General features: G+C 45.1%; 1 protein-coding gene across 1 annotated transcript in view; it reads right to left on the bottom strand.

Moving 5' to 3' along the window:
- The window catches only part of LOC144106980 (sodium-coupled monocarboxylate transporter 1-like), a 38,223-nt gene that overhangs the window by 6,150 nt on the left and 5,275 nt on the right, over positions 1-26,798 (bottom strand). The window contains exons 2-12 of the mRNA XM_077639951.1: positions 25,712-25,777; positions 25,535-25,586; positions 16,751-16,818; positions 15,797-15,948; positions 14,365-14,505; positions 13,426-13,555; positions 9,854-9,942; positions 9,017-9,126; positions 8,874-8,941; positions 3,554-3,640; positions 121-293 (exon numbers count right to left, since the gene is read on the bottom strand). Coding sequence (XP_077496077.1) covers positions 121-293; positions 3,554-3,640; positions 8,874-8,941; positions 9,017-9,126; positions 9,854-9,942; positions 13,426-13,555; positions 14,365-14,505; positions 15,797-15,948; positions 16,751-16,818; positions 25,535-25,586; positions 25,712-25,777 — 1,136 coding nt within the window. The remainder of the gene's footprint in view (positions 1-120; positions 294-3,553; positions 3,641-8,873; positions 8,942-9,016; positions 9,127-9,853; positions 9,943-13,425; positions 13,556-14,364; positions 14,506-15,796; positions 15,949-16,750; positions 16,819-25,534; positions 25,587-25,711; positions 25,778-26,798) is intronic.

The following is a 26,798-nucleotide window of genomic DNA, read 5'->3' on the forward strand; positions in this document are numbered from 1 at the left end:
GTTTTTTTGTTGGGATTGCTCTTCACGAGGAATTCCAATTTTAAACGAAGAGAGAATCCAGCTCACCCCACGTCACAACTCTCAGCAACAACTCAGGGGTGGCCACGTCTTTGCCAGTACCTTTCCGTGTGAGTGCTGAAAGTGGCATTTCTGTTTCCTGCAGCAACACTTGTATTTTGTGTGCAGTAGTCCAAGCTGACGGGCATCCTGTCTTCTTCGACACCGGCGTTTATCCTGACGAACATGTGAACAAGCTGGTAGGCCGCCATGAGGAGCGTCACAACGCCGGCACCCTGCGGGACATTTGAACACTCCTTGTATAAAAAGAAAAGTTGTACGGGATAAATAATATATGCGCCTCAGAGTAAATCCGTAACAGAGGTACGCAATTGGTATACTCAATTATCGTCGGTTATCAATATAGGTCGGTTATCATTGCGGCTGCGCGCCTACCCTTTCCTTTCAATCTTTTTTCCCCTCCCCTCCTCTTTCTACGACACGCCGGCAGTGGGCGTGGAGGCTAGTCCTCCAGTAGACAAGCCCGTGTCTCCCTCCTTTTCATCCTTCCCAACAATCACTGATGAAGAAGAAGAATAATAATAATAATATAAAGTGGAGTTAGCCTCTAGCGATAGATCACACCATTTTAATTACCGATAGACAGCTGTAACTCAGAATTTCGGTTTTATTAGGTATAAAAGATAATAAAATAAAATACAGATGTCATAGTCATTTTTGCAAGCAACATATGGTGACGTCAAGGCGCTTTTTGATCTTGGATACCTGAGGGTGGTTTACGTCGCCATTCACTTCTAAACGGTGATCACCGAGTGCTTTTCCCACTGACGTCACACTTTTGGATTGAGTAGCGTGAAAAATTGTGTAATTTTGAAATCCGATTTGCTATCCAAAAATGCAGGTTTTCTTGCCAAACAAACAAACGTGGTCACGACAAGCCATAGACTTGGTATTTGGTTAAAGTCGCTGAAAGAAAACTTGGGTACGACTTTCGTGCGTATCCTTAAACGCTATGATGTGGGCGATTGCTTAGAAGGTCACACCGTACGCTACATTACAAAAGGCATATTTTTGAAAGGTTATGGGGTCAAGCTTTTTGGTTAGTATCGTACCACATCCCCTTCCACCCTCTCTTTTGAGGGTGGATAAAACGCGAGTGCACCAGAACAACGAAGAAAAAATGCGCTGATGCTGCCACTGAAGCCACAATTAAAGAACCTAAATACTTCATACTTTATTAAGCCCCCCTTACTTTCTAAGAATAGTCTCAGATACCCCAGAAACATGTGGTTGACATGGATCATAGCGTGAGGACGAAGCTGCATTGAACACTCTCCAAACGATCGACTCCGAAAGCCAATAGGGTTATATTCCAAGAGGAGTTGTATCATCGAACCTGCAACCCCCCTCTCTTCCCCGCTCCCACAGGTATACCTTGTGCGGCAAGTACATCTGTTCGACATGACCATGGCTGGACCATTCTACAGTTCGCTCCCCGGTGAACATGGCATTCAAAGGATAATCCTACCAGGATAACATGCTTACTGGCAACCGGGTGAACATCTGGGACAGAGAGAGAGGGGGGAAGGCATGTGTGGAAGGTGTACTAGGTGAAGGTACCGCCGGCTTGCCACCCTGCACTGGGGTAAATGGAAAGTGATGTAAACAACAAGACTAAAGAAAATCAGTTTAAAAGTATGTTGAAACCAGGAAAAATTATGCGTTAAGTATAGCATCCCAGTTTCCAGTTACGACTTAAGTAGACTGTTGATCCAAGAGGAAAGTTCTTATATTTACAACCCTCAGCTTTCAATGTATTTCTCTGCAGCCGAGTCCGCGCCTTCGGATGTTTTGAAGAGAGATAGAATCAGAGGTTCAATGTTTATGGTAATCGCCCAGGGTGGAGTATATCTGTAAAAAAGAGAGAAATTACTCATTAGCATTCACCCAAGCGCAGTCAAACGGCTACCAAGGAAAGCTACATAGCTTGCACAGAAACATCGTTGCTAAAGAAAAATAATAGAAGTAAAAAGGGTTCGAGGCCAGGACCACCGCAGCAGTCACTCTACCAACCCAGCTAACCTGGACGGCTAGCATATGGTGGCCCAAAGAGAATCTATGTAGCTTACCTTTGTAGCTGTTCGGCTGCGCGCGGGTGAATACTAACGATCAGTTACTCCCTTGTAAGACTCAAAGGTTGTCTGGCTTCTAAATCTTCACCGGGGCATGCCAGATCGACCAACCAAGTCGTCGAGAAAAACATTGTTCGCACCAGCCGAAAAAAGTTCTTACAGTCTGTTATCCGCATGTGCAAACATTTGGTTTTGGTATCAGGCTGTACAGGAGCTCCATTGACCGCAAGTTGTCATGTGAATCGGGTTCAGCTACACTATAGATAAAAACCCGTACATCTGTGAAAATAACTGGGCTGCCATGGATGATGTAGGCAAAGGAATACCTCGGTTGGACAGGCGACTATGGGAAAACAGTGATTTCGTGGCACAAATTGAAGTCCTTGTGTGGCGGGAAAGGTGGGGTTTGTTTTATGCCTTTCCCCAAACGCACTTTAGAACATGGACCTCGTCATTAACTCCCCAAGTTGAACCATAGAGGCGGGATTGGAATGACACTGGTCTGATTCACCGCTCGTGGACTTAGTCTCCATCCAATAACAAGTGCCATGAGCGCAGAGACTTCGCAGGGAATGATTGAAAACGTTGTGCTTCGATATGCTAGCAAGAATCTGAGCGTTGGATATGTGTTTGAAAAAAACGAAGATTCGAAGCGCTCTTAATTTTCCGCTTTTGAAAAACTGCTTGAAGAAGAGGACGGTGGACCTTATAGAATGGTCAGGTCGGTCTGCTGAGATTATTTCAACTGAACGTCTTTGCATAGGCTTCCCGAGTCATCCGAGGGAGAAAAAGGCCAGCAGTGCTGAGAAAAAAATTAGTTCAGCGCTGTAATGGTGCGCAAACCTAATTATACGTTCAATGACAGCTTCCAGGACTTCATGCCTTGGCACGGTGAAGCTGCGATCGACGAAAAATGCTTCCGTGTGAAGTAGTAAAGGCATTCGGCTATTATGAAAAAGCTTTCTTTAACTTAGTACCTCATTTTGTATTAAAATCTCATATTATTGCCGATATCTGAACGCAGAGCACAAACCGGTTCACTAATTTTGCTGTTCTAACACATTGTGGCCTAATATGATGTTAACTGTTGGTTGGCATTGCGCAAAAAGTCTGAAATTGTCTTCCCATCATGTTCATGTGCAATATGTAGTGGGGAAAAGGAGTTAAATTCGATAAACTGAAATATAATTTTGTTCACTATTGTACATGGCAGCTAAACTCAGCCACGTAGAATTTGTGCGGAATAATGTGCTGCCAGCTGTATATTTCCTTTGGACACCTTACATAATGGGTGTGGTTGGAAAGGCGACGCGGTTTGTTCGCTACGCTGGAGACGTTCCTCCGCGTCAGGCTATTTTCGATTCGTTCCCTTCCGCGTACCGCAGCCGTGTACCTTGACCTACCTTGCTGTTGGCGAACGGGACGGTGAGGCCAAGTACCAGAAGCCCCACGAATGGTCCCGTGATGGCCGCGTTAACGGCCATGAACATCTGCGGCAGGGAGATAGAACAGAGCACAGTCTATAGGTTAATATAATGAAGTGTTTATGTAGAAAGGCAGCACCCAGGTTATGAGGAACATCGAGCATTAAAAATGTCAGTGCCGGGACGGTCGTGCCTTTCGCACCCTTGGAAGTACGATCCCCTGGCCATGTGGCGAGCCTGAGGAATAGGGCCAATATTGGAAATGTATTGGCAAAGGCCGGTCCTACAAAGGACCAGAGTGAAACCAGCCATTACCAATAATAGGTCGATTGCCTGTGCTGCTTGCGTACACTTACCCTCAGAAACGCATAGCTACCAATTTACGGCTTTCAGCCAAAGATTTGTTGGGTGTCTGCGCACATTTGTTTATGACCGGCCACGAGTCGGCGGCCAGAGACCAAACTCTGAGACGGCAGGTAGCAAGGGGCTTTATTGGGCCTAGAGCATCGGCTAGAGCGCACGTTCGATTTCAGGCATTGCGAAGGTTACGGAGGGCGTGAAAATTTCAATCGTCACGAAGGCGGAAGGGTACAAACATAATAGTAGTGGCTAGCTTTATGTGTTTAGTTTATACAGCAAAGCCAGACACCGCAAGTAAGGTGAACAAGCGAGTAACTAGGTGAATCAAACCCGGCCTTTTCACGCATGAATAAAGCGCATGCAATGGCAGTTCATTACTGCATATTATCACGTGGTGGTCTATTAACGCCATAGACATGGGACGAGTAGACAGGAATGGTGGCTAACCGATTCTTTACTTGCTCTGTTTAGCGCCCACAAGGAACTCAACAACTCACAACTTAGCGGTGGCAATTGTAATAAATGCGCTCGGCGGTCGTCGAAGAACGAAATCTCCGCTGCTGCCAGCCGCGTTCAATTTATAGCTGACGAAGAACTTCCGAGATGACGCACAAAAAGCAATCATCACAATATCGAAAAACTTATAGGCAGCTCAGCGTGGCTGCGATCATTCGAGATAAATCTCGCCGCATCATGCATCGTAAACGAATACATAATTTCACTCACCGCACCTCTGAGCATGAACAAAGAACTATTAAAAGCCTTCGCGGCAGTATTGCAGGACCAGTGGCGTACGAATTATTCTTTATATAAATGTGAGTTGGGCCACATCATCATCATTATCAGCCTTACTACACCCAATGCAGGGCAATGGCCTCTCCCATGTCTCTCCAATTAACCCTGTTCTTTGTCAGCTGCATCCACCCTTTGCCTGCAAACTTCTTAATCTCATCTGCCCACCTAACCTTCTGCCGCCTCTGCTACGCTTGCCATCTCTTGGAATCCACTCTGTTGCCCTTAGGGACCAGTGGTTATCTTGCCTTCGCATTACATGTCCTACCCAAGCCCATTCCTTCCTCTTGATTTTGACTAGGATGTCATTAACCCGCGTTTCTTCCCTCACCCACTCTGCCCGCTTCCGGTCTCTTAACGTTACACCTATCATTTTTCTTTCCGTGGCTCGCTGCGTTATCCTTAACTTAAGCTGAACTCTTTCCGTTAGCCTCCACGTTTTTGCCCCATAGGTGAGTACCGGTAAGATACAGCCGCTGTACACTTTTCTCTAGAGGTAAATTGGTAAACTGCCATTCATGATTTGAGAGAACCTGCCATATGTATTCCACCCCATTCTCATCCTTCTGGTTATTTCCCTCTCATGATCCGGATCAGCTGTCACGCCTGCCCTAAGTAGATTCTTTACCACTTCCAGGTGCTCACTGCCAATTGCGAACTGCTGTTTCCTTGCTAGACTGTTGAACATTACTTTGGTTTTCTGCATGTTAATTTTTAGACCCAGCATTCTGCTCTGCCTGTCTAGCTCATTGATCATGATTTGCAGTTCACCTCCCGAGTGACTCAGTAAGGCAATGTCATCAGCGAATCGCAGATTATTTAGGTATTCTTCATTTACTCTTATTCCCAATCCCAACTGTTCCCAATTTAGGCCTCGGAATACCTCTTGTAAACGGGCGGTGAATAGCATTGACGATATCGTGTCTCCTTGCCTCACACCCTTCCTTATTGTAATTTTATTGCTGACTTTATGGAGGATTATAGTTTGGTGTATGATTTATAGAGGTTTAACGTCCCACGGCGACTCAGGCTATGAGGGACGCCGTAGTGAAGGGCTCCGGAGATTTCGACCTTACCAATCTGTGGTGGCTACAGCGCACCTTTCCGAGTACGGCCACATCCTGAACGATGCCAGGTTGAGCGCATAGTATGAAGTCGATTTCATTTTTAGTCTCACCATTGTGGATCTTCCAGGTCCACTTCCTGTTCTCTCGTTTGTGGAGGAAGGTATTATTGATCCGTAAATTATTTCTATCTGCTAATTCTACTAATATCTTTCCCCTGCAATTTCAAGAGCCCATCTCATAGTCACCTACCGCGTGGTCGCCAGCATGCTTCTTGCCCACCTTCGCATTGAAGTCGCCCATCAGTACAGTGTACTGCGATTTTACTTTATTCATTGCCGATTCTACGTCCTCATAGAAACTTTCAACAGTCTGGTCATCATGGCTGGATGTGGGTGCGTAGGCCTGCACCACTTTTAGCTTGTACCTCCTATTCAGCCTAATTACTATAGCTGCTACCCTCTCGGTAATACTGTAGAGCTCCTTTACGTTGCCAGCTATATCCTTATTAATGAGGAATCCCACACCTATAGTTCTCGTCTATCCGCTAATCCGCTATAGCACAGTATGTGTCCGTCCTTTAGTACTGTATACGCCTTACCTGTCCTCCTAAATTCGCTAAGCCCTATCACATCCCATTTAATTCTTGATAGTTCCTCGAACAGCACTGTTAGGCTAGCCTCACTAGACAAAGTTGTAGCGTTAAGCGTTGCCAGGTTCAGATTCCAATGGCGGCCTGTCCGGAGCCAGAGATTCTTGGCACCCTCCGCTGCGTCACAGGTCTGACCGCCGCCGTGGTCAGTTGCTCCGCAGCCGCTGGGGACTGAGGGCCAAGGGTTAATTGGTTTGTTCATAGAAGGGCTTGTTGGCCAAGTACTACACCAGGGTGGCGAAATCCTGTTCAGGTGAGGGAGTGCGTTGTCGGTTCTTGTCACCGAGATCAAGCCGCACCTCAGGCCTTGTTATGCAATTCCATTGATACGCGGATTTTTTTTCAAACCCGGTGGAGAACTGCGTGCACCGGGATTCGAGCCCCGGTCCTCTTGCACGCGAGGCGGACGCTCTACCTCTACGCCATCGCAGCGCATGGGCCACATACTTCTTTCAGAATATTCTGACAGTAGCGTTCACGAGCCGATGCCTGTGGGTTGCCCAGCCTTGGTAGGTAATCCCTGTGAAAGGTGGAAATGTGCGCCTATATATTTAGCGAACACGTTTTGGCATGTGTCAAACGCCAGGACGGAAACAGAGATCCGGCAAGCGTTCCGCATCGCCGGCAGCGATGACGCTTTAATAGGCCTGTAATAACTATACGACGAGCAGCAACCATGGTCCAACAGAAAAAAAAACGCATTATTCTCCAGAGCCTCGAGCTCTTATATCCCATGCTAGCGCACCGTGCGCAGCTTATCAGGGGTGCGGAATCATCGTCCCAACGCCGGCTCGCTAGTCGCTCGCGCTAACACAAGGCCCACCGTCGCCATCACTGAGCACACCAGATTTATCTGTTACCGCAGGTGGTAACAGTCTAACGGACGTAAGATGCAGATGAACATAGGCATCGATGACATTCTCCTAAAAGCCTGCAATCATTCTTGAAGTAAAGTGGTTCAGTAGACGCCGGTAGCTCTGGACAGTACGATTTCCTTCTCCTAAATGTGTAATCCCACAGCTTCCGGTTAAGCAGCGCCACCCGGCTGAGAAAATGAGTTACTTTATGAAAATAGCAAGTACTTAACTAATTGCGCTCATTTCTATTGGCTTTGTGACGCAGTGCTTTAGATTTGCGTTTTGCAAAAGCGTAAGACAGCTGGTCGAATCTCCTTGTGCGGTACAAATTTTGCTTTGTTTCTCGGCTTTTACACCAAGTTTAAGCACCACAAACACATTTTCCGTCTTTCCTGAGTGTGTGCCACCTTCAAGTTTGTATTTTGGGATGATTGTGAGCAGAAATAACCGTTTCAGAAGTTGTCAGAGAGCGAGTAGGCGAAACCGGAAGTGTGGGTAATGCAACGTTGAGAGTTTGGAACTACGCTTGCTGAACAGCTCTACACCGATAAAGCAGCCGCGATGGCGAGAGCTCAGCGACAATGCCATTGTCAACGTAACCGCAAATACGGTGCCAGATGGGAACTCAACGGCCACAGTTCTGGGCACAAGAGTTCGGTCAGCCCGAAGCCTGCATCAGGCGTGCCATGGTTCTAAAGGCGCTTCAAACTGCTCTAAAACTTTCTGAAGACAATCTCGACCGTGATAATACATTTCATACTGCCAAACATGAAGGTTTTTCGAGTGCAGACGAATATTCCACAAATTCTTTTAGAAATAATTTCCTTCTTCGAATCACGACTACAATTTTTACGCAATACAGTTTAACCTCCCTATAACCAAGTTGAAGCAGCCCGGCGATTACTTCGTTGTAGCCGTAACTTCGTTATAGCCAGTGTTGACCAAGCTTCCAAAGGGAGTCTTCATTACATCCTTATATCTATTATTTCGATAGAAACCATTTCGTTATAATGAGGTTCAACTGTATTTCTTTTATCAAGAGTTTTCATCAAGAACCACTGTCCATACTAACCCGATACGAGAGTTTTTTACAAAGCCGAAACGGTAATAGTATGAGCCCTTAATCCAAAATTCATAGTGTGAGAGATGTGCCGGCTTGGTACAAAGGCGCCAGAACGCTGATCTGCGGTGGACACCTCCCAAGGAGATGCCGGGAGTCAACTGCGCCCCGAGTAGAGGGACAGCAAAGCGTACGTGTCCGATGTAGCGTTGGCGCTGCTGAGAAATCGACTTGGTTTGAGCAAATGCTGTAATTATCGAGGTGAGGGCCGCAGGCGATCACTACGTGTTTTGGATCATGCCGAAATGCCACGAAATCATGCTAAAATTGCATTTAGTCACCACACTTTATATTTCTTCTTACTTTACCCAGATCGGTGCATTTCCTATTCTCTGTCTTAAAGTGGGGTCCTTACTGACTCTTCGTAAGTCTCGGGACCTACCATCAAGCACTTGGTATCGCTTTTTATAACGCGGTGGTGTTGAACTTGGAAAAAAAAAGTTGATGCCCTTACCGACATTACTGACCCGAGGTATGGAATCAGCACGCTGCAAGCCGTCATCACGCCCCCAACTGCGAAGCCTGTTCATTCGAAGAAGGTTGAGTTGATTCGCACTGCAAACATGAAACTGTACGGATGCGGTTGCAGCACATTACCTAGCGTCTTTATGGTGCAATCCACGTGAGCTCCAGCAACCGTGAAGAACGGCGTCACGACGTCGAAGTACCACACGGCTGCCTGAGAGTTCACCATCGAAGATACGGTGCTGCGCATGAAATAAAAAAAAATTCTGAGGGCACTCAAGTCAGCTTACTTGTAGGAATGCCAAAGCATGTGTTTTGAGGAAAGGAAAGGACGCAGCAGCTCTCAGATCTCGACATCTCGGTGGACACATCAACCGCGCCTTAAAGCAAGCAACTGAAGGTGCATATCTCATCGGTTCGAACCCTTGTCGCAAGTCCCAGAAAGCATGCAAGGGAAGGTTCATATGTCGATGGTTCGAACCCCTGCCGCAAGCTCGCCTTCTACATGACTAAAACATGTGAGCACCTAGAATTCTGCACGACGAATGGGTGCTCAGAATATTGGTGTATGTATTCGGGAATACTGCCACCACATTCGCTCGTTGGTTCAAGGTCATGTGAAACACAAGCCGAACAAGCTACGCAAGGGAGTAGCAAAAGCTTTCGCTTTAAAAGAGAAACAAATTACATCTAAATGTTGAAGTAATACTAATACGCGAATTTGCTCCTAGAGAATTTTTCAAGCACTGCAGGTGAACGAGAACACTCAGAACGCGGACTCGTTTTGTTTGAGCAATATTGTTTATTTCACACAGGTTGTAGTTATAAAAAAAGACTAGGCGCTGCCATTTAAGAAAAGGTATGGTTGGTCGGTGAACATCGATTGACAATCTAGATTTCCAAGTTACAGAAGTTAGAGACTTATAATTTTAGAGTAATGAAATGGTTGAATGGTTGAAATGGTATTACCTGACTGAAGCGCTCACAACGCCGGCCAGGAAAACCCCAGAAAGGCCAGGAAAGCCGGGAAAGTCTTGCGCAACATAGAATGGCAGCAACTGCCACAAGAAAAAGGGTTTCTTTCATTTCAAAATGATGGGAGCGGTTTTGCCTCAAATTTCTGAATGTTCATCAAAAATTTGTCCTACTTATCGTACTAGGTGCTGGTGAGAAAGAACAGGTGGTAGATTGGATACTGCAACATGAAACTGATAATGAACAGTCACGATTAAAAGTTTACTAGTTGAGCGTTCGCGAGAGCAATTTATTAGTGCGTGGACAGAAAATGCAGTGATGCGAAAAGCCTTAAAAAATTCGAAATGTCAATGTTCCATTTGCTCGAAGAATCACTAGCTGGCAGGGCCGAAAATAAACACGAATAAAATATTTTTCGTCAACCACTATGCTCTGAACATTTCCCCCTGGTTGTACTCTGAGATACATGAGATACATTATCTTGGCATGAAAGTCGCATTAGCATCTTGCTGTTCTCATAGTAGGTTCATTTTTGTAGTATTCAGATAAACTGCGATGCGACTGCATATGGGACGCCCAGGCTGTTTTCGTCCGCAGCCTAGTCATAATGTGATTACGCTAGCGTTTCAGATAAAATAAGTCGACTTTTTATCTTTCGTGGAACCACCGGGATATAAATTTATGCAACTTTTTCTGTAATGCGTGGAATGTGGAGTATATTCATCTTCATTTTCAATTTGGTGTGAAAAGAAGGAGCCTTTAAGTTGTCGGCACGAGCTGGTGTAGGAAGCAGGCATTACTCAGCTTACTTCTAGCTTGTTCTACTTAATTTTTGCAACGAACTCAGTTCCAGGTACTTTCTCTCTCTCCACCTCCCCCTCACTCCAGTCGGCCGTACAGCCATGATGGCTTTGTCTGACGGAGCCACTGTTTTGCATGGCGCGTGCTGCTTCTTTCTGCCTGGTTTTGTGTGGCATAAGGCGCGAATTTGTGTTGTGATTATGTGACTGAACTACAGAAGTGATGTCATTCTTTTGCGCTTCGAAATGCGTTGTGACGCGCCGTTGTCACGCGTAGCGCGTCTAGTCCAAAGCTTACGCCGACATTACGCGTACTGAAAGAACGGTCTGTCATTACTGGTATTGAATGCAAGTACAGTGATAGAAAATTACTTTCAGTATGTTGCAGTGGAACGAGTGAGGCGCTACAAATGCATTTATTCTTCGTCTCACAGCTTGTTCACAGCAATGTGGACGCTACGAGTGCGAGACAGCAGCAATCTCTAGCGTATTCCACTCTTGCGTTTTTGAGACAAGCATACACCTTTGGAAGACGTCTCCTCGCATTCGTGTTTACCACTTTGAAGCTATGAGAGGGAGTAAGTTACCTGTTGTCAACTTTATTACATTGTTCGTCCTTAATTGCAACTGAGTTTGACCAACGCACAGAAGGCATGTCATTGGAGTGGTATGTTTTGTAGTAGCCCATGACTTCTAATTTTGTTCGCGTATAGAATATGCTGAGATCTGCACAGCGTTGTCAGCCCGTTCCACATCACAACCGCGTTTAGTAAATTGCAGCTGAGGGTGCTATTTGTGCCATTAAGGTGACGATTCTAAGCGATATGATAAATTTTCTGTAGTGTGGCGTCAAATGTGCGCCGCTTTGTATACAGTGGCTGCGACTGTTCGAAAGACCGGCGGAATGAAGAATATGCAGTTGAAGGCACAGAGCGCAGATTTTACCAACAGTTCACTTCTAACAGCTTTGTTTTTGTTTTCTGTTGTATCTTCGCCTTTCTTTTGTGCTGTCAAGTACACTAAAAACATACAACCTTCTCAGGTCGAAGTTACGCTGCTCGAAAAATATTTGGCATGTGTAAAGTTCCTGGTTTCATTTTGTTCAGTTTCATTTTGTTGACAGCCTAAGGAGGGTTAAGTTTTGGTTGGAACCGCATTAGGTCGATGCGTCACTTTGTAGCAGCTAGAAAAAAATGGGAGGACGCTTAAGCTTCGCCTTTAAGAGTGGAACTCGACAGCGTGTTGCAGCACTGCCAGGGAATCCACGGAACTCCATCGCCCGTTCGGCGCGACGCCTTGCCCGTTGGACAAATCGTTCTGCTATGTACAGTGAAACGGACGCGTGGAGCTGCAAACCTCGTATAAGCGCTGCCAGGCGCCTTGCCGAAACGCGCGGGACTCAAGTTGCAGCCGTAGTTCGTCGGCACATCGTTCTCGACAAACCCGATGCCACAAACGCCAGCATAGCTTCCCTGCCGAACGAATGGGCAGCAAGCCGCAAGCTTCGTGGTGAACGCGCTTTGGATGTGCGCTGCGTTGTTCGCCGCTCACCGCGCGATTCCTGCGTGCCCGCACGGCCCCACTACGCCCGAACGAGAGGTACGTCAGACGCGTCACTTCCTTTCCTTAAAATCAATTTTCATTTCATTTTCCATTCCTTACGGCGCGGTTCGGGTATCCACAGAGATATGTGAGACAGGCCTCACTTTCTTTCCTTAAAACCAATTTTCATTTCATTTTCCTTCCCTTGCGGCGCGGTCCAGGTTGTCAACCGAAATATGTGACAGGCGTCCCTTCTTTTCCTTGAGCTGCCGTCGCGCGCTATCTGTTGGGGAAGTGGCGTACATTGCGAGGAGGAGCAGGAGGAATTTTTCGTTCACGGCCGACGCCGACGGCACCGGCTTTTCTGCGACACGAGCTCCTTAACGCTGTCGCGTCAAAAGTTGAGCTGGCACTGTAATAAGTCTTTGCAAATGAACCGAGAAAGAAGCTCTTATATTATTCCACCTCACTTGACATAATTTAAAAGAATTGTGTCTTTTGTTAACCAGATAAACGTAACCTTTCTTCTACTGATCTTTTAGCTGACTTGACCTGCTGATATATCTTGTACCGAAAAGCAAAACAAATTATCCATTTCGGAACCCTACGTGATACGAATTTGCATTCGTGTTGCAGTATTATTGTATACCGAATATACTCCTTTACTTTTAGTATCTGTCTAAAAAATATATCGCCCCTATTTATGGTCATCTCTGCAAAGTAAATGCGTGTTCGCGCTGAAAGAGAACGTGACAGTGCTCAGTTCACTTCGTGAGTTCTGAGGAATAGTGAATTCATATGGAGCACTGACTCTCTTCTCACACTGTAATATTTATTGCATTTAAAAAAGCGAAATTGAGTACAGGGACTGCAATTTTGCTTGTTTTGAAGCGACGTGGTGTAAAATATTACTATTCTAAGGTATTGTAAATAGATACACCGATGAAAAGTGCAAAGAACGTAAAACATAATAACTACCAGCAGTAAGGGATTCCAATTATATGTTTAAACCTTGCTTTCATACTGTGACACAACAACAAGAAATATACCCTAATTTCTAGAATACTTAACATTACATTTCCTGAACATGTAACTATCATGAACAAAGGGAAGTCAATAGACAACCGATAATAATTAAGCGAGGGAAGCGGTAAAGAGAAGAGATAACGAGCAGCAGCATCTAAAGCGCCTTCACATTATACGCAAGGGCACATTTCCCCTCACCTGGTCGAATCTCTGAATTGTCCCAGCAAGGATGGGGTCGCAGCCTCGGTATCTGCATGCAAGGGCTGCTCCGGCAAAAGCCGCAAGGCCGTAGAACACGCAGGCCAATAGGGTGCCAGTTATAACGGTCCTGCAGATCACGCGCGTTGCATCCTTTTGGATTTGACGGAAAGTTAACAAGATCTCGGCAGTAGTTGCCGGCAAGCAGTTAAAATATCAATATTTAGCAACTATTCATTTGTTAAAATATAAAGTTATGGTCTCTCACGATAGCAGCCGTGCACTCGACACGTAAGGACAAAAAAAAATGGGTTTGGAGCCCGCCGCGGTAGCTCAGCGGTTAGCGCGCTCGGCTACTCATCCGGAGTTCCCGGGTTCGAACCCGGCCGCGGCGGCTGCGTTTTTATGGAGGCAAAACGCTAAGGCGCCCGTGTGCTGTGCGATGTCAGAGTACGTTAAAGATCCCCAGACGGTCGAAATTGTTAGGGAGCCCTGCACTACGGCACCTCTTTCTTCTTTCACTCCCTCCTTTATCCCTTCCCTAACGGCGCGGTTCAAGTGTCCAACGATATATGAGACAGATACTGCGCCATTTTCGGTCCCCAAAAACCAATTATTATTATTATTGTTATGATTAGTCGGTAAAAGTGCCGAACCCTGAGTGCAGGCCCCGCGCTCCGCACCGTTCGTGAACTGCAGTGTCATGCATGTCGTGATGTGAATTTTCTGCCATGACCAGCCTTTGAGGCGACCGTTGACACCTTATTTTTTCAGCTGTGCTCGCAGTGTGAGAGTGAAGCAATGGAAACGAGCTGTTTGATTGCATTCCTGGCAGTCTATCGCACGTACTGACTAAAACACATATCTTGTTTCGGTACTTAAAATTAGCGTAGAAGCCAGCACTGTTTACCTGGACCAACGGTGTAAATACGCGCTCACCACTTGGCCTCTCTGAGGGTCCTGGAAGCGAGGTACCTCTGGGCAGTACCCTGGTCCAAGCATATGCGGTTGAAGAACGTCGGCGATGTCGCTATGAAAACTGCCCAGAGGGTTTCGTCCCTCGTAAGATCAAAAGCGGTACTGAAATGTAGAAAACGTGGAATGAGTCACGTTATCAGTAGCTGACAGCAAAAATTAAAACGAAATCAACGTGAAAAGCGCGTCTTTGCTCCAATAACACACGAGCCATGTGAAACAAAATAAATCAAAATGCCAGGTTAGTTCCCAAAGGGAACGGAACATGAGCAAAAGATTAGTAGCACTAGCGAGTGTTCTGGAAGGTTTCGCATTCATGACACAACCACTTCTGTATTCACTACACAGCAGACTAGAGAAGACCGCCAAAATTTGACATTGTAGTATTTACGGAAGTTTGAACCGTACAAAATGTGAGTCATTACGCTTGCCAAGCCACTGCACCTAGCCTGTTGCATGGCAAACGCTTTCAAGTGTGCCGAAGATTTCACTGGATTTCATGGGCAAACCACGACCGTGGCGAACAATCAGCTCCCACTCTTTCTACCCGCCTAACCATTAAGCCTCTGTGTGAACAGCGGATCTGTATGAACTGGATTCTACTCACTGTTGCTTCAAGCATTAAGGCTTTGCCCCTCGAAGCGACCAACGGCAAAGCAGCGACACAATACACTAGAGATAACTACAGACGTACGGAGGACACAGGAGCGCCTACTGGCCTCTTAGAAAGCTTCCCTCATTGAGGCCTGTAGTGGGTCAAAGCGCTGCCTCGCAGGGGTCCCTATAAAGCCTGCAATAACTGCGACGGATGGAAGTATTTCTTGCGCCGCACCCTTTCCAAGTTGGCATTTCTTTTCAGATTATAAAAGTACAAGTCGGAAAGAAGTGATCGTGGCCAGAGAGACATTCTAATCTTTTGGGGTTAGTAGTGTGCTATAAGCCTGACTTTATATTACAGTTTAAAGCGATGAAGAAAGAATTGAAGAACACCAGTCATCCCAAAAGTATACAGCGCACGATTTTGAAACATGTTTGCTAGTTAATGTTAACGAGATTAGCTTGAGCCTGGTGTGCTATTCTTGTAAGCCCTGGCAGTGCGGAACGCACGTGCGGAACGCAAAACTTTTGCCGGGAAGTGCGGATGCTCAAAAGTTTTAACTCCGGGATGCCGAACCCAGAATGCGGTCCTGCGTTAAAGGAAACATACGTGAATATGCAAATGGTGCCCTCAGGGCCCTCTTGCATGCTACGTTCCGTCAACATGATAGCCCCAGATTAATACATTTAAAAAAAACAAGCTCTTCTTAGCTGTTTATGCAGTTACAGTGCAGTCACTAGTGTCAGGAACACAGGCTTGCGAAAGTAGCAAGGTATAGGGGGCGCTCCTGGCACGTACTTGAGAAAGTATTTGCGAGGCTCGAGTTCGCTGAAAGGCCGTGCTCCGGTATCCTCGGCGTCGTAGGCGACTTTGGCCGTTATCAAGACGGGCACGGAGAGCGCGAGGAGCCCCTGAAGGCAGTCAGCCCACACGACGCTGCGGAGGCCACCCTCGTTTTGAAAGAAACAAGAACATATTGCCGGAGCTCTTTCAGTGCATTTCCCCTAATAGAAGCCCAGAGTCGGTTTTAAGTACGGGTTGGACTTCTCAGTTTTTCATTTCTGAAAAATTGGAGAACTTTATTCGCGCGTTATTCACATCAAATGTACAACCAACTACCCACATTGCTGCCTTGCCTACGTCAAATTTTTTAAATGTTTGTATCAGAAAGTTTTCGGTATATTTTCGGCGAATTTCATTTTCTGCGGATGATTTACTGCTTCTTTTTGATGATGAACTTTGTATGCCTGAACGGTCAAAAACCACTTATAGTATTTTTTGGCCATTTTGTCATCCCGAACAAATTGAGGGTCGTTCAGACCACATAGAAAAGATAGTTTCGCACTGCACCAATGATGCATCGAACGTTTTCAGCCCGAAGGGGCATTAAGTGGAAGTCCCCACCCCTGCCCCCCACCAAAAAAAAAAGTGCCTCTATCAGCCCGAATAGAGTTTAACAAGCTCTGCAGTATGATCAGTTGATGATTCGAGGCACAATGAAATAAAAATGCCGAGCTTCTCCCACACAACTAAAGCATCACGCGTTGTCGGTGTGATTAGTTGATTTGCGTGTAATTAACGCACATATGTTCGTTTACATAACACATCTGTGCTTGTCGAAGAAAAGTGATATGTCCTTATGGTGCCTTCTAGGCCTTACGATGCCTTCACGATAAAAGTTAGCGCCAGTCGAACTAATGAGCACCGGTGAAGAATTTCAATTTTATCCTTGTATAACCTTCGCATATTCACCACTGCTGTGTATCCTGTTGCTGTCAGCCCAACGGCGACCGAGCACCATGTCGCCGAAACGTTGAACACTGGAACGAAAAACCAAAAACCTCCTGTTTGTCGATGGAAGGCCACTTGATTAGTTGTACACGAAAGCACTATCCACGCTTATATCTCTGCATGAAATTCCAGTGCTGACATCTGTCGTAGCGGATTATCCCTCATAGCTGTTTCCTCTGAACGGGGTGATTTCTGAAGAGGTGTGCGTGAATAGGACCAGCTGCGTTTTTGACGGGCTCCTGATTTCGTCTATCACCAACGGCTGCATGGGCTACACTGTTGGGCGCTCGTATCGGCCGTGTGAATGCAAAACCCTAGCGCCTTCTAGCGATGAATGTTTTAATTTTATTTACAAATGTTTTCCAAAATGATTTATTTCAAAATCGACATCTACAGACATTGTTGTTGAGGACAGTGGACAAAAAGCCTCAAAAAAGGACTTGACAGAGTTCGCCGACCATCTACATGACGGTGACACAGCAGTGCAAACGTACCTAGGATTTATGAACAAAAGTATTTTTTGAGCGAGGAAGAGTTTATGAATGCAATGTTTTCATATATTATAAAATTTCACAATAAGAATCAATTTATCTGCAGCCCTGTCTACGGCAGGCTCGCATCTTTCACTGTTAACGTTATTGCTATCGTCAAAAGAGTTCCTCATTAGTTTTCTATGGCCGTCTGAAATGTTCGATGAAAGCGATTGAAAAACTTCAAAGGAGAGATTTTGCTACACATACGGAGAACGAACAATTACCTTGTATATTTTTATACATTACAACTTTTCAATATTCAAAATTTCTCCCCGAGAAAGTTGGACATCAAACATTTCACAGAAACAAAATTCGAAATTAAGGAACAGAATAGATACAATAAACAGGCAATTAACTTTTTACACACGAGAAATCATAACACAAGAAGCAGCGTCGTCATCACACTGGAACGCCAATGTATACAAATAGTCAATAAATATATGTAGGGTACTGCTGTCGTAACTGGAATCGGTACCGCTGGAGTCAGCGCTGCCAGTCATCACATCCCGGTTATGTTCACCGTTCTAAACCAGTGCCCTCACACTATGATCCTCGGTATTGGCTTTTTAACAGCCCGCTCTGCGCTTACCGACTTCTACAGCGGCCTTCTTCGACTGGAGCTGCCCCTCTGCTCTAAGCCCTCTCCAGCTCAACCCGACATTGCTCCTCGGAGGTCGTTCGCCTGCCCCCTGCCTTTGCTGTCTACCTCCCTGCGGCGACGAAGTCGCTTGCGCTGTTACCGATGTTGTTCTCTACCATAGATAGTGTCGTCCTCCCACACCTCGTCATGCGTGTCAACCAGGATAGCACCTACCTTCCTATCGACCCAAGTTCTCCCCTAAAGATTTCGCATACTGATTTGTCACCTCTGACCGACTGCATCGTTTCTGCCCTAATATCTGCCCCGCCTTCTGACGTCCCACAAGCCCCTGAGTCACACATCCCCGGTCCAAGTACTATTTCTTCGATGGTTGCGCAAGATTGTCACCACCTTTTGATGTCCTACAGTGATATTTTTCTTTTACTTTAATAGCCGTCCACTGGATCAAGCGTTCGTTGTGACTGACAGGTCTCACACCGGCGACCTCCAGTGTACCGTGTATCTCTTTCTGAGCACCAAGTAAACCAGCAGGAGGTCGAAAATATGTTGGCTAACGACGTTATTGAACCTTCGACCAGCCCCTTTCATCCCCTCTCGTGCTCGTTAATATGTCGCTTTGTGTAGATTATCGGCTTCTGGACAAGATCACAGGATGTCGATCGTCTTCCGTGAATTGATTATAGCCTGGATTCTTTACACAGAGCCCGCTACTTTCCGTCATCAACCTTCGTAGCTGCTACTGGCAAATCTTCGTTAGGACAGCAGCTTGGGCATGTTAGTTACTCATTTGACGCCAACCTTGACAAAGTGGTGACAGACAAACAAAATCTCTGTCGACGAACAGGACCATGAGAAAACTGCTTTGGTCAGCCCCGGCGGTCTCTCCCACTTTCAAGCAATGCTTTTTTGCCCTATGTAACGCACATCAAAAATTTGAATGCATGATCGACTCGCCGCTAGGTGGCTTTACGTTGACGATTTGTCTACCGTACTTGGACGACGTGATTGTTTACTCGCCTACGTGCGAAAGCCTCCTCCTTCGACTTTCGCCGCACCGGAGCTGAACTTAAGCAAATGTCGTTTTGGTCGCTGCGAACTTAAAGTCCTAGGCCACTTGGTTAAACCTACTGGCGTTCAGCCCGATCCCGGCAAATTTCGCGCCGTCAGTGCCTTCCGCACTCCAGGTTCGTCCAGTGACGTGCGCAGTTTCATCGGCTTGTGTTCTTACTTTCGCCGATTCGTCCTCGAATTTACGCAAGTCGCCCGCCCTCTCACCAGTCTTCTGAAAGACGTTTCCTTTTATTGAGGTCCATTGCACGCTGACTCTTTCTTAAGCCTCATTCCTGCGTTCAGCGAGCCGCCTGTCTTAACCCACTTCGACCCATCCACCCCTTCGGAACTTCGCATAGCTGCCAGTGGTCAGGGCATTGGTGCCATGCTTGGTCAGCGGCACCGCGGCCACTACGCGTGGTTGCCTATGCAAGCATTCACCTTTCTTCCAAGCAGCAGATTTATTTCATCACAAAGCGGGAGTGCTTGGCGCTAGTACAGGGCATTCCGAAATTCCGCCCTTTTTTGGCCGATCTTTCATTGTTGTTAACGGCTATCACGCTTTGTGTTGGCTCTCTTCCCTCAAGGACCCTCACCTTTCCCTACACTCTAATATGTCTTTCCGTCGTCCACAAATCCGACAGGCTTCAATAAAGATGAATTCTGCCTGTTCCGTCATCCCGTCAGTAGTCGTTCATCTACACAATGTGACCGACGCCTGTTGACATCTCCAACATTTCCGACGAAAAGCGCATGGACCGAATCCTACGCTCTCTCATCGACTGTCTCAACACCGACCGTCCTGACCCTGCCCTTCCCTTGCCATAGCACGCTATACCGCCGCAGTATGAGACCTGATGGTGCTGACCTCTTGTTGTTCCGCCGACACCTGCGTTCTGCGTTCCTCGGACACCTTCATGATGCTCCGACAGCTGGTCATCTCGGTGTCGCACGCACGTACGCCCGCTTTCGCCGGCGTTTCATTTGGCCTGGCCGCTACGGCACCTCTTTCTTCCTCTCTTCTTTCACTCCCTCCTTTATCTCTTCCCTTACGGCGCGGTTCACGTGTCCAACGATGTAATTTTTATTTTATTTTATTTTATTTTATTTATGACATACTGCAGGCCGTGAGGCCCAAGCAGGAGTGGATTACAGGAAGAGATCACAAATTCAGCAAGAATACCAAAATGCAAACAGAAACTGAGAAAATGAGACAGATACTGCGCCATTTCCTTTCCCCAAAACCAATTATTATTATTATTATTATTATTATTATTATTATTATTATTATTATTATTATTATTATTATTATTATTATTATTATTATTATTATTATTATTATTATTATTATTATTATTATTATGTACCGCCGACCACTTGCAGTTGGTTGCCGTCCCAACCGAGCCGTTTTCTCGTGTTGACCTTGACGTTCTTGGGCCCTTTCTGATATCTGCATCGGGGAAGAAATGGACCGCCGTCGCCATCGATTACAACTCGCGGTAAGCGGTCGCGTGCGCCCTCCCGACCTGCTGCGCTAGTGACCTTGCTGGCTTCATTCTGCACGACGTTCTACTTAACCATGGCTCCCCCCGTCAATAGCTTACCGACCGCGGCCGTTGCTGCCTCTCCTGAGATAATGACGGAATTGTTCGTTCGTTCTCCTGTCGGCGCAAATTCGCCACGACTTATCACCCTCACACGATCGGCCTAACGGAAAAGCTCAATCATAAGTCCCAGGTTCGAACCCGACCGCGGCGGCCCCGTTTTTATGGAGGCAAAACGCTAAGGCGCCCGTGTGCTGTGCGATGTCAGTGCACGTTAAAGATCCCCAGGTGGTCGAAATTATTCCGGAGCCCTCCACTACGGCACCTCTTTCTACCTTTCTTCTTTCACTCCTTCCTTTATCCCTTCCCTTACGGCACGGTTCAGGTGTCCAACGATATATGAAACAGATACTGCGCCATTTGCTTTCCCCAAATATCTATTATTATTATTATTATTATTATTATTATTATTATTATTATTATTATTATTATTATTATTATTATTATTATTATTATTATTATTATTATTATTATTAAGCTCACAAACGTGCTCTCCGTGTACGGCCGCCGCGGTGGCTGAGTGGGTATGGCGCTCGGCTGCTGACCCGAAAGACGCGGGTTCGATTCCGGCCGCGGGGGTCGAGTTTTGACGGAGGCGAAATGCTAGAGGCCTGTGTACTATGCGATGTTAAGGGCACGTTAAAGAACTCTGGATGGTCGAAATTTCCGAAGCCCTTCACTACGGCGTCCCGCATAGCCTGAGTCGCTTTGGGACGTTAAACCGGCATAAACCAAACCAAACATTACATTAATCGCCTCTTTTCTGATGTCCCCTAACGCAAGTATTATTGGGCCGCGAAAGCCGCTTTCATGCCTAACAAAACCTATTTTAAAAAAATTATTGTTCATCTTCGGAGAAACACATAATATAATGGATGGTAGCCAAATGCTACACCAGGGTGGCCAAACCCTCTTCCGGCGAGCGGATGCGGCATCGGCATTGTTTTCCATGATCAGGCCACATCCTAAGCCTGATTATTCAGTTTCATGGACACCGATTTTCTTTTTATCCTGTTTAGAATTTTGGCGGCAACTGGCATCGAACCTTGGTGGTCCTCTTTGCACGCTATTTCAGATGTTCTACCCCTACGCCATCGCTGCGAAAGTTTTCCTACCACTTAATCAATGGATAGAATTAAGCACGTGTGATCAAGGTTTTGCCATGGCTTCTATCCCTCACAACAAAATTTTCAAAACTGCAAGCTTCGGGTAACTTTGAAATGAACCAGCGCTCCCAATCTGCTATCCCCAGGTAACAGCCCTCACTGAGTTTCGAAGTGGCGGAGGTAGATTACTGCTGCGCATCTCCTCGCCTCAACTGCATGGCTCGCAATCATGTCCCTCGCCAGCTGGGCTTTTCTACCTTTAACGCACATAAAAAAAACATTCACACAAAGGCAGCTTCAGCTCTGCCTGTTATTAAAGATTACCGGCGCGATGTCAGCTTGGCGGTCAACTACATACGGCGGAATCAGCTGAAGTGTCTCCAATAATAACGTTGTCTGTCGCTGGTGCCTTACTTTCACATCAATGACAGACAAAAATGCCACCTTGATCAAAAATGTGGCAGCAGCAATAATGTTTTGAACTAAATACGTTTTTGTACAGGGCTCTCGCCTTGGTCGGTCATGGCATTGCAGATCCGCTTTGAAAGGCTTTTGTCTCTGCAATTTCTAAGTTGTATTCGGCTAAAGTCGGCGACTTTCAGTTAACTTGATTTGTTACCGCCTTAAGACTGTTTTACGATCTCTAATACACTAAGTTCATCTTGCAGCTTTTCTCTTCAAAGATACACAATACTTTTCACCATTTTCTTTCATCACCGATCCGAAGCGGTCGAAATTATTTTTCATTCTTTCTAACTGGAACAAACCGTCGTTCTTCCATACATCGTCGGTTAGATGGCACGAGTGACAGTTTTGCACGAAGAGGGCTTTTATTCTGCGCACAAAATTGCAGTGATCAAATGTCACATTGGAGTAAATAGTATGAAGAATTTGATTTGAGCTATTTGGTCGCTCAAGACTTAGCTGAGTAAAAGCCAACTATAGCGCAATAAAGCGGGAACAAAATACAGGATTCTAGACAAATAGTATGAAGAATTTGATTTGAGCTATTTGGTCGCTCAAGACTTAGCTGAGTAAAAGCCAACTATAGCGCAATAAAGCGGGAACAAAATACAGGATTCTAGACAAATAGTATGAAGAATTTGATTTGAGCTATTTGGTCGCTCAAGACTTAGCTGAGTAAAAGCCAACTATAGCGCAATAAAGCGGGAACAAAATACAGGATTCTAGACAAACTCCAAACACCAACTGAGCTTATTTTTCTAAAGAACCGCTTTTGGCTTCAGCGTATTCCTGTGGTGATCAGCAATGGTCTTTCGATTAACAAACTGAGTTGGTAGTGCATTCATACCCCGTTTCTTTTATATTGCTATTGTTTTATTAAGTGAGTTCACTTTTATTTAGCTATGTCTTGTAATTAGCAATGTCGGTTGGATAATGCTACCATGTCCTTGTTTTCATCATGGAAAAGGAAGAGGAGAATATTACGCAGCATGAAAAGTTTTTTGCTCTGCATGAAAGTTTTCAGTTGATGGGTAGATTCTTTTAGACGAGTGTGCGAGTTGACGTTTTTGCAGCGCGGCTGAAGCATATTTTTTTCATAAAATTTACCCTCAGGACTTTATCACTGAGAGGTTGCACAGGCACGTGATTAAAACAACCAAAAAAAGCACGAGACAAAATTCAAATGGTGCTGCGAAACATGAGAATATTTTTTTTAAACGGGAGGTAGAAAACAAATGAATTACAAAAGTGAAAAGAAAACCCCAAAAGAAAATCATTTGAATTGTTAGCAAGGTGAAAGCAATGAATGAAGTTCATTCGTATTATAACAGCGTCAAGAAATTTGTTTTAGAACGCTCATAATCGATTATAAATCTGGGTGCTTTGGGACAGGATTCTTCTCATGGAAAGTATTATGTAGGAATCAATCTGGACAAGTGGCTGTCCTGCAGAAAGGAACACCAACTTTCTGAATCTAGTCGATTTCAGGCTGGATTAAGGATGGTGGCCTTTACGTAAATGGCTCTGAAAAGGGGTTGTGACAGTGTATTTTATGAAAAAGACAGAAACGTGGATCCTGACGCAGGGTAGAAAGTAGTGAAAGGTTGAGAATAGACTTTAAGGATAGCTCACCGGTGATAGCTACCCAAGATGAACCGGACACAGGTTCAAATTCACTTACTACGGCGATGAAGCTAGAATCCCATGTGGAAGATACATGCTCCGCTCGCAGATGAATATATGTAGTGTGTGCTAGTGGAGGTAAAAAAAAAGGACTGGCGTTAGCAGTATTGGTTGTGAATTTCGCTTTTACATTGATCACTATTTTATTTTGTCTTTGACTGATTTTCCCTCCGCATGGGCTTCTGGAGGGCAAAAGCTTCACTGGAATTGGCTCTTCACACGCCGGCTTCACACTGTCGCTCATAGTGCTAGGCCAGTAAACATTTTTGCGGAGGTACCCAATCATGACATTGAACTTTAAGCTTTTTAACTTATGTAAAGACTAAAAAAGGTCTTAAACATTTATTTGCGACGGGGTACTTGTAGCATGACCGACTATTAAGATTAATATTCTTAACACAGTCTGGGCGTGTTTCCTGGTTACAGGCCACAATCATGCATTTATATTCAGATATATTGAATTCGACCTTCTACGAATTGCAAAAAATTCCTATGCAAGTAAGTGTGGATGCTGCACCCACAGTATCTTCTGTCGCTTTATCCCATGAAAATACTACCCTTATTTACAATAGTTCCACTATTGGAAATATTGAAACCATAGAACACTGCAATGGTAGATTTTTTCATCGCCATTCATCATTGAAGTAACCTACAATAAGTCCTTGTTTCCATATTAAGCCATTTTACGTTTTCTTCTTAAACTTGGTGTGCAGAAGTGCAAGACTGCACTTGCACACGCGCTTGCTTTTGCATTTTTATTGTTGCAGCTAACCTTAGTTTCCGTTCATGCATCAATTTTATTTCTCCTTTTGCATTTTAAATGTTGCTTTCAAATGGCAACATTTGCTTAGCGTGAAACACAAAAAGCATTTTGCGCAGTGTGAATATAAAAAATTCCGGCGGAAATTCCATAAGGTTCAGAAGATTGCAATCAAGCGAGTAATTACTAATCGGCAGGCACGAATATTGATGACATTGTACGTACCGACATGATTTCTCAGTCTCTAAAAACGGCAGAACAGTGGTCAAACATAGTAAACAGGTAGTTAAAATCGTTTTTCCGTGTAGTTCTTTATGAGGGCATTCGATGGAAAAAAAAACAATGCGAGCATTTGCAATAACAGCCGAAATGGGGGGGGGGGGGGGCTGTCAAGCTGTCAATGGATATTTTTTGCTTCCACACTTCTTATAATATACTACATGCTTGCCGCATAAACATGATTATTATTACATTAAATTAAATTCCTCGTGGCAATTGCCGCTCACAGTGATTGGAATACAGAGCGTTACATCGGTTTTATTGTACATGGTAACACCGCTCAAAGTGACGTGAGAAAGCAGGTCATCGCTGATATATCTCCGAAGGCTATATACGGAAATGCGCTAAAAAAAACCGGTTCAAGCCTCATTTTCTTGTCAGCTCTATTGCAATAAAATATTTCTTTTTTTTCGGCTTCACATAGCAGACATGAGTGCCAGAACAGGACTTTCGTATAAATCGCGTAATCCACTTCAGTGCAGGAAGGGCACCATTATTTCTCCCGACGCGTGCGGTGATCCGGTCGGTCTATCTGGTAAGCAACTGTCGGGGCTGGAATTAGATGCCTCGGTTACATATGAAAACTCACAAATGAAGTGGCACTTTGTAGTGTACTGTAGAGAAGTTGATAAAGTTATAAAAAATCCGAGTGGCGCCAGCTTACCTGTCGACACAGCCACTGATGATGCGTAAATAGCTATTCCTCCAACCATTTGCTGCGAAATCAAAAACACATTATTAAGCCGACAATAAGAACGCCGACAATAAGAATAATGCATCAGTGCATTCGATAGCACTTGTCGCGCTCTCTGCACGCTAGCCGAAAACAATGTGCACTTACCGACAACATAATGTATGTGATCGCAGCTATCACAGAAATGACCGTGTTGTAGCGCATCCGGACATACTGGAACAGAAATGGCCAAGCAAGCAAGCTCTCATTCTAATGTATCGCTTATGTTAGAAATATAATTAATACCTGTCTTCAACGGTGTCATAGAAAGTCCGGAAATATAAACATTAGCGCTACTTTTATTCTGCGCGGGTCTTTGAGCAACCGCTGCAGTAACTAAAGTATGAGCGGCTGAAGCTGTATGCACTGTTTACCAGAGGTTTTGTATAAACGTGGGAAATAGTTTGGAAGTTAAATAGGTCACGCTTGCGCGTCCAAAGATAGGGAAGAGCCGTCAAGTGAATAAAGAGGATGCATCTTTCTCTTCCCAAATGGGCTTCAAAAAGCAGCACTTCATTCACAGCCGTAAACACCGGAGCGTCATGAGAGAAACACGTCCATAGAAATACTATAAAAATTCGCTATTTTTGCTATGTGCCTGGCTTGACACTGTGTTTCAACAATCATAGTCCTGCTGATGCACACACCATACCCAGCAATTCTGGACAAAAGCATTTTTGAGCGGGAAACCGTTTATGAACGCAATTTTTTCATATAATGTAACATTTCACTATAACAATCAACGTATCCGAAGATCACCCGATTGCAGTCCTGTATTTTTTTTTCTATTCCCCGTTATTGTGGTCGCCAAAAATGTTCCCCATTGGTTTTCCAAGGCAGTCTTAACTGTTCGATGCGATCGATAGAGATACTTTAAAGGAAAGATTTTGCTACATACCAGAATGGTGGACATTACCTTCAATATTTCCATAACAGTGTATTAAAAATTTCAAAATTTCAAAATTTTTGCACCAGACAGCTGGACTTATGGCGCTCGAGAGACATAGTACAACTACACCGGGATAGAGAAATTCAGTCACACTTAAATATATTTCATATTATCCTCCTAACGAACACATTTTTTCTCGAAGCTGGTACCAAAAAGTTCATTTAGTACCGGTTCTGCCATCTCTCAGCAGACTGAAAAAATGCTACGGACGAGCCCTAATTAGCTTAAACTGGACACATGGGGCTA

This window comes from Amblyomma americanum, chromosome 10, assembly GCF_052857255.1.
Source record: "Amblyomma americanum isolate KBUSLIRL-KWMA chromosome 10, ASM5285725v1, whole genome shotgun sequence".
NCBI classification, from domain to species: domain Eukaryota; kingdom Metazoa; phylum Arthropoda; class Arachnida; order Ixodida; family Ixodidae; genus Amblyomma; species Amblyomma americanum.